This window comes from Chenopodium quinoa, unplaced genomic scaffold (assembly GCF_001683475.1).
Source record: "Chenopodium quinoa cultivar QQ74 unplaced genomic scaffold, ASM168347v1, whole genome shotgun sequence".
Taxonomy (NCBI): domain Eukaryota; kingdom Viridiplantae; phylum Streptophyta; class Magnoliopsida; order Caryophyllales; family Amaranthaceae; genus Chenopodium; species Chenopodium quinoa.
In genome coordinates this window covers 1,016,583-1,025,577 of record NW_018742558.1, presented here as the reverse complement: position 1 = coordinate 1,025,577, position 8,995 = coordinate 1,016,583, and the positions used below count along the sequence as shown (strand labels likewise).

The following is an 8,995-nucleotide window of genomic DNA, read 5'->3' as shown; positions in this document are numbered from 1 at the left end:
AGGGTGGGTCGAAGGGTGGGTTAGTGGGTTAGGGTCGGGTGGGTTTGTGGGTTAGGTGGGTTAGGGTCGGGTGGGTTAGTGGGTTAGGGTCGGGTGGGTTTGTGGGTTAGGTGGGTTAGGGTCGGGTGGGTTTGTGGGTTAGGGTCGGGTGGGTTCGTGGGTTAGGGTCGGGTGGGTTGTGTGGTGTTTTAATTTTTACAAAATTAACAATTTGATGGCTTGCTCTTAATTAAGATGCCTACGTATCCTTATATTATAAAATAAGGAATCAAAGCCAGCGTAGTTCTTATATTGTACTTCTTTTGAAATTTGGGGGGGGGGGGCTTGGACCTATCTTTAGAAAACTAAAATTTAATTTTGCAATTAAATTGTAATTTTCGAAAAATAAGTTGCCTACGTATCCCGAAAGAATCAAAGCCCACGTAGTTCTTAGCGTACCTGATTTAGACTTTTCTAGCCACCCATGTTTGTTGCATCATCATCCCCGGAAGCTGCATCATCCGTTGACGACTCCAATATCATCACAGGATCATCTTCATCGTCTTCGTCTTCCTTTAAACCTTGAGTTCTTCTTTCAGCTTGATCCCAATCTTTCTTACAAACACAAATTTGAATGCTTTCCGGAGTTAAGCGAGATCTTTTTTCATCTAACACTCTTCTACCTGCACTAAAAGCAGACTCGGAAGCAACAGATGAAGCGGGAACTGCAAGTATATCTTTTGCAATTCTCGCCAATATAGGAAAACTTTTTTTATGTTCTTGCCACCATTTTATAATTTGAAAGTTGTTGTTGGTCTCATGTTGATATGACAAATAATCATTAATAGCAAGTGTTGAAGAAGATGATGATGAGAATGATGTAGATGCTTTGTGTTTTTTTTTCATAACTTTATCAAGAAAACCAAATCTAGAATCGGAAGTGCTAGAAGTAGTTGGTGTTGCCAAATCAAAACCATAAATAGATGCATAATGATCATAAAGGTCTCCCAAAACAGATTTGCATTTGTTAATATATTCACTAACATCATAATCGATACTTAAACTTGTATAATAAAATTCTAAAAGATTTTCCAAACCTTCAGCTTTGACACCGGGGTCAAGAATAGCAGCAATTCCATAAATGATTGGAAATTCACTAAAATAAGTATGCCACTTACGTTTCATGCTATCAAGAACGGGACGAAGTCCATCAATCTTCATATGCTCTTCGATGGTGTGAACAACTTTAACACACTCAATTATGACTAAATGAACGTTAGGCTCATAAATATAAGAGAAAATATGAGTTGCACTATCAAAAGCATTTAAAACATCACGAACAAAAGAAGCATTAGTCCAATGACTTTCGGTTATTAACTCAGTAGGATCAACACGAGTCTCATTGTAAAGTTGGGTCAAAATATCACGATACTTTATAGCATCACTCAACAACTTGAAAGTAGAATTCCAACGGGTAGGGGTATCAATAGACCATTGTCTTTTCTTAAGACCTCTCTCTTTACACATAGCTATGTACTTTCTTCTAACTGACTGAGTAATCCTAATCCATTTTATAACTGTTCTAATTGGGTTTAGCAATGGTTGCAACTCAGCGAGACCCTCTTGAACAGACAAATTCAAAATATGAGCACAACATCTAACATGCAAGAGACTACCACCCAACAACAAATTCAACTCGGAGTCATTTTTCAAATAGTCAATACACTTTGTGTTTGCAGTTGCATTATCAAGAGACAAAGAAAAAACTTTATTATTCAAGTGAAATTCTTTTAAACAATCCAAAATACGAACTTTGATGTTAAAACCGGTATGCCTTTCTTCCATAGCTTGAAAACATAGTATACGTTTTTGAATAAACCAATCATCATCCACCCAATGAGCAGTAATGCAAAGAAAAGGTTCGCCAAAACTAGAAGTCCATGTATCACTTGTAAAACTAACACGACCATCAAAAGTACGAAATAATTCAATCAAACCACTCCTATACTTATAATAAGAAGTTTGTGTATAACGTCTTAGGGTATTTCGGGGGACACGAGTAAATGCAGGTTGTAATGCAACTTTATTAAAATGCTCAACGTTTGCATTTTCACCGTAACTAAAAGGGTATTCATTAGCAATAACTAAAGTACTCATTTCATCAATCATTCTATCTTTATTATAAATGAAAGGTGTACCTCCGCCGGGTTGGTTCATGTATCCACCCAATTGTGTTTGGACGCCACCCCCCGAAGGACGGGGGCCATTTTCGAACAAGTCGTGTTTATTTTGCAAATGCCGACTCAAGGTTCCGGTTCCATCTCCCGTTTTCCAATTATATGACTTGACATTTGCACCTAGCGCCTTGCAAACTAGGCATGTACACGTGAACCTCTTTGGTTGACCAGGTTGCCATCCCGGGGGTGTGACCTCAACTCGTTCAAAATGTTTCCACACCCAAGAAAAATGTGCTCGACCTCTACTTTCACCGCCACCACCTTTCATAAATCAAATTATTAAAATTAATTTTTAAATGCTATTCATGAAAATAAGCTTTTAAATTTTAAATATTTTAATTATACTTATTTAAACGCATTTTTCATGGTAATTAACTAATTGTAAATCATAGAAAATTGGAAACTAAACTAACTTTATAATCATTAATAATAGTTTTTTTAAATATTCATAACAATAAAAATTTAATTAGAAATTACCTTGAGATGAAGGTTGAGATGTTGGTTGCGATGGAGGTGGCATAGTTGAACTTGATGATTGGTGGGACTCGTGGGAGAAATGTTGTGGTGGAGACGTTTGAATATTTTGCCTATCTCCTAAACCATAATCTCCATATTCATTGACAAATTGGTTTAAATTTTCCGTATTAATTTCATACGAAAAATTTGCACCACCACTCCTTTGGCTACCACTTCGACCACCACTTTGACTCCTTCCCATTCCTCCTCTTGAGCTCATTTTTTTTTTGTATGATTACTAATTATAATATGGAGAAGAACTTTTTTTTTTTAGAATCTTAAGAATACTAATAATAATATTAAGGAGATTTTTTTTAACAAAAATATAACTCTATATAACACTTGAGAATTTGAGAACAATAAGAATTTTTAAGTAAGAGAGAAAGAAAGCTTGAATTTGTGTGGAAATTTGAGTGAAATGGAATTGGTATTTATAGGAAAAATAGAATGGATGATCATACACTTAAAAAACTAGCCGTTAGATACAAAAAACTAGCCGTTAGATACAAAAAACTAGCCGTTTTTTTTTTTTAAAATGGATGTTAGGCCGTGCGGGCCGTGCGGGTCGTGCGAATTGTGCGGGCTGTGCGGGCCGTGCGGGTTGTGCGGGCCGTGCGGGTTGTGCGGGCCGTGCGGGTTGTGCCGGCCGTGCGGGTTGGGTGGGTCATGCGTGCGGGTTGGGTGGGTCATGCGTGCGGGTTAGGTGGGTTGGCTCGTGCGGGTTGGGTGGGTCATTCGTGCGGGTGGGCCGTGCGGGCTGGGTTGTGCCAGGTGGGTCGGGTTAGGTGGGTTCACGGGCTAGGTGTGTCGAATTAAATGAGTCAAAACGGGTTGTGCAATTTGGGTCGAATCAAACGGGTTAAACTGAGCTGGGTTGAAATGGGTTGTGTCGAAAATTTTGGACCCACGACACAACCCGGATTAAATCCGAGCTGTGCCGGGCTGTGCCGGATTGAAACCGGGTCGGACCCACGTGACCCACCAGCCGTGCGAGTTAGGGTGGGCTGGGTCCAACCCGGCCCACTGGCCACCTCTACCTACATGTCAGAGGATAATTTCTTACCTTGCAAGAGAAGCCTAGAGGTACATGTAAAAACATCATCACACAAGACAAACACAACAATGAAGCCGTTGGGCAAGGTAATAATGACCTAGTGGTACATAAAAGATTCCACTGTTGAAGACAACTTCCTTCTAATGAAAACAAAGTACAAACTACTTGAATGTCTTTGCAAAATATCTGTGTCAGTTCAGACTATACACCAAGATACTACTGTGAAAACCACAAATTAAACTGAACAGATGAAGAAAATGACAGATATTAGGATAAAGCACACGAAACTGGCAATGATGGTATGTCAATGTCCTTCTAAACAACTTTGTTTGCCTGCCTAATCACAAAATATAACATCCTTTCGCCTTCTTTTTCTTTTTCTTGGTCTTTGGTGGCTGGAGGACAACCTTAATCGCCGCATCAAAAACTGCCTTCACATTCTGCATTCACGGAATATAGCGGTTCAATATTACAAGTAGCGTGCAGAAAGCTACATGTAGACATGAAAATGAAGGGGCAATGCAGCATATATATATACCTGTTGAGTTTTTGAGCTACACTCTATGTAGTAAGGGGCACCAATGACTCTTTTCAGCTCCTCTCCCTTCAATACAGTTCACATTAGTGCCATGAACATGAAATGAAAACAGACAAAAAGATGGGCTATAAGAAATGGTAGAAGTCCTCACTTGTTGAGTTGAAATAGGAACGGCGCCAGGATGATCTACGAAAAACTGCTTATCATCTCGAAGATCTGAATATAGGTAGATGCAATCAAATTGTTTAGGCAGGGTTTGCAGGAGTTAAAATCTATAAAATTCCATTTCTGATTAGCGGATATGCAATAGAGACTGAATTAAATTCTAGAAAACAAAGCATGGCAATCGTAGACACATATCAACTGCTTTCAATATCACATTTTAACTACAGACGGATATAGTTTCCGATTCTAAGTAACCTCAAGATACAACTTTTTAAGCTTAGAAAAAATTGGTAGCAACACCTTGTAACCAATAACTAGTGTGTACCCCGGGCGATGCCCCGGTTGCTAGCTTGCATACTTAATTATGTTCGACTATTTGTATAGTTAGTGTGTGTAGTGTTTTGGGCGTTGCTTCGAATGTCACTTTTTTTTTTTTTTTTACATCTGTATTTATATTTAATCTTGTGAAAAATAAATAGATTATATTACCTCTAATTTACTTAATAATTGAAATGAATATATAATATTATGTCAAACTTGAAACATTGAGCATCTCCAATGGTTCAGTTATAAGGACTTGCTTGCAATTTAAATAAAGTTCCTAGCTACATGCTTATCATTGGAGAAGAAAATATTGAGCAACATGCAAGCAACTGTAGCCCAACCAAGCTACATGCTTGATTAAAAAAGGAACAAATAAACTCCACTTATATTGTAATATGTGTAAAATTATCTATTTATTTTTTAAAATTTTATTTTTTGCAAACTACAACATGTTGTGGCTTACTATTGGAACAATTTGTTGCTAAAAAAGTGTTGTAGCTTAGAAATTGATGTGGAAAAGCAAGCTACAAAGCATTGTAGCTTGCCATTGGAGATGCTCAATAATAGTTGGTTGAGATGGTAAATGTATTCTAGGTTATGGGTTCAAATCTTGTTCAAAGCATATTTTATTTTGTTAAGTGAAGTGGCTAGCTTATGTGGCACATATACTTTGGATGATGATGTGGCATTGAGACATAGCACACATACTTTGAAGAGTGCCACGTGGCACCGTTCCTTTAAAAGGAACGCCTTTTAATATATAGTATAGATTAACCCCAATCTTAAGATGAAGTATATTTCACAATAATTGACCCCTCTTGTCCACACCCCCAGTTCCTTCGGGAAAAAAAAAATGAAGAAAATTAAATATCAACGAGATCTAAAGCTAAGGTGTTAGAACGTCATTGTAGGTGCCTTTGAGACCTAAAATTCAGGTATCACTAGAGGTTATATTGCAACAAGTACTATGTACTTTCAAGATCTAACATCCCTGTCATTTGCTTGACAAAGCCAAGGTTCCTAATGCCTAACTATTTCCAGGTATAACCATTTTCAACAAGACACTGGTATAACTGTAGATATTTTAAGAGTAATAGGGGAGTAAAGTCATACCTAGTTTTGTTCCAACGAGAATTATTGGAACACCAGGTGCATAATGCCTGAGCTCCGGAATCCACTGAAATAGGAAGTAAAAAATCCATGAGCTAATTGAAATAGCACAACACCAATTCATGTGGTATAAGCCACAAATTGAGGGAAGAGCAAAATAATGAAGTAGCCTCACCTTTTTGGCAACATTTTCATAACTAGCTTTGCTAATCAACGAGAATGCTAAAATAAAAACATCAGCTCCACGATAGCTCAAAGGTCTCAATCTATTGTAATCTTCTTGCCCTGTAACACACAATTACAATACAGTCAAACACACTTGTCTTGATACTCATTATCTAGAATCATAATAACATTTTGAGGAAAGGTAAATGAATACGAATAATAAGAAAGATATGAAAATCATAGAGGGGTAGCAGCATGTGGTGTACCTGCAGTATCCCATAAACCTAGGTTGACTGTGTTCCCATCAACGACAACATTAGCACTGAAGTTATCAAAAACTGTAGGTACATAGTCCTGTTTCAATTGAGAAATCAAAAGGTAAACATGTAGCCAAATAGACCAGGGAAACAACTAATTCGTAAGAGGCAGAATACAACAGGGGACAAGAAAAATTGGAGCAATATTGTTGAGAGTTAAAAAAGGTGAACATGTAGCCAAATCGACCAGGGAAACAACTACTTCGTATGAGGCAGAATACAGCAGGGGACAAGAGAAATTGGAGAAATATTGTCGATTACAAAGCAGTTCTAAAGGATTACAAAGCAATTCTTGTTGCATCCTTGTAGTTAATGTCATATCCCATATAGTATTCACTAACAACAAAGAGATGAGTGATTTTACTTTCGTCCAACAGGGACAACAATCTCCTCAATCGACAATCCTTGAAACACTCGGGGCCGCATTAGATATTAGATCCAATACATTGATAGTTTGTAGCCTCTAAACCATTTTTTTATTTGTTTAAAAAGTTCTAGCCTCTAAACCTTAGATAACCAAATTCTCATCAAATTGAGGCATACATTCACAGTTGCTAGCTTCTCGGATTAAATTACCCAAAGTCATTAAGAGTTAATACTCCGTATTATTTTTGTATAGCATGCATAGATTGACTATAAAAATAAATAATTTGGGGCACCCACATTATACTGAAAATTGGGACATTATATAACATAGAAATTTTTGTATGATAACAAATACGGAGTATACAAAATTCAAAAAATAATTAATATATACAGAAAATTGGGACATTTCAAAATATCACAAATTCACAATGCAGAATCAAAATAATCAGGAAAAAAAACAATTTACAATCACAATCAACATTTCAATTATTGCTTAAATATATGGCAAAAACAATTCCTCAAAAACAGGGAATTTCGCACCAATTAAACCCCACCTATAATTCAGCAACCCATTAAATTCAATTCACATATTACATAATCAAACACAAGATCCAAAACCAAAACCCAGAAAATATGATCACAAAAAAAAACAAAAAACCCACATGATAAAACCCAGTAAAAATTGATCAAAGTATCGCAAATGCAAAAACCAAACAAAATCATTAAAATTAAGAAAAACAATGAAAAGGGTAATTGAAAAAAAATAGAATTAATACCGTAGGAAAAGTGTTGCTGGTGTAAGAAATAAGCATACATGTTTTACCCACAGCACCATCACCAACTGTAACACATTTGATGAACCTAGATGCGCTCATTTCTTGCTCAAAATTAAATTTTGAAATTTGGGTAATAATTAATTTTGAAAAGGGGTTATAAATATGTAATTTTTATATTTAAATTTGATCAAATAAAAAGATGGGACACCCACATTGTTGAAGAAGAGTAGTTGTACAATCAAAATCACAAAACCCTAGGGGGGTAATGGTATAAATTAAGAGTGGAAGTCAACGGATAATCAAATTAAAAGGGGAAATTATGAATGAAATTGAGAATGAGAATGAGATGAGGAGAGAGAATGAAAGAAAATAGAGAGAGAAAAATGACCTAGCTTGGTTTGTGACAGCTATTACCAGACAGAGTTGAGGAGGTGGACAACCCTATCAATGTCACGGACCCATAATTGGACCACTTTCCTCTTTATTCTTCTTTTTTTTCTTTTTTCTTTTTATTTTTTTTTTTTTTAAATTTACAAGTATTATATAAATTCATTAGAAATTTTTTGTAATTATATTGGAGGGAGTATGCATGTATGTCCTATGTTGGCTATGTGTATTGTCTTTTCTTTTTATTTTGTTGTTAGATTCTTAATGTGTTTAGACACCGATATTATATACCTTGTATAGTTTAAGTAAATATATGTAACATGTTAAACGGTTAATTAAAATGGCAAATGAATACTCGTACGAGTTGTTTTTCAAACTCAACCTTTGACGGTTTTGTCAGAGCTCTCTCAAAAAGCGCAATCATTGAAAACGCACAAGGATTTCGCATGTGGTTTAATTTTTGGTGATGTATAGTCAATTAGTCATACATTGCTAAGCTTAAGCCTTACATGGATACATCAACGTTTACAACTTGCTAGAGAAGAAGGCATCAACAACATAAATACATAATCATTGAAGGTGACAATTTGATATTCATCAACACATTTAAATGTTTTTAGAATTGTCCCTAGGATCTTGGGCTACATCATTGTTGATATATAGGTTATACTTTTTACTTTTTAGTCATTCTTCTTATCGGAAATTCCTCATATATATATATATGGTTCCTTGTGTCAAGAATGTGTATTCTTAGTTTGTATTGATTGTCAATTCGGTATATATATACTACCTAAGCCAAGGGCCTAAACTTAGCCCGTTAACTAAATACAATAAATTATATACGGGCTTAACACATTCCCTCAAGTTGGAGCATGCAAATCACAAATGCCCAACTTGCCAACTAAATACAAAAATTGTTGCTTGCTTAACGCCTTAGTGAAGATGTCCGCTAGTTGGTCCGTGGTCTTCACATATGATGGTCTAATAATCCCGTCCTGAATTGCATCCCGAACATAATGACAATCGACCTCAATATGCTTAGTACGCTCATGAAAGGCCGG

The 8,995-nt window shown here is 36.2% G+C and overlaps 1 protein-coding gene across 1 annotated transcript; it reads right to left on the bottom strand.

Annotated features, from left to right (window-relative positions):
• Nucleotides 1-3,822: 3,822 nt before the first annotated feature.
• Nucleotides 3,823-8,023, bottom strand: LOC110720579 (rac-like GTP-binding protein 5). The gene is made up of 7 exons (XM_021899620.1): nucleotides 7,548-8,023; nucleotides 6,355-6,442; nucleotides 6,099-6,208; nucleotides 5,927-5,990; nucleotides 4,476-4,540; nucleotides 4,325-4,390; nucleotides 3,823-4,226 (listed from the first exon to the last, which is right to left on the bottom strand). Exons 1-7 carry the CDS (start codon nucleotides 7,644-7,646, stop codon nucleotides 4,128-4,130), a joined length of 591 nt encoding a protein of 196 aa, XP_021755312.1. The 5' UTR covers nucleotides 7,647-8,023; the 3' UTR covers nucleotides 3,823-4,127.
• Nucleotides 8,024-8,995: the final 972 nt, after the last annotated feature.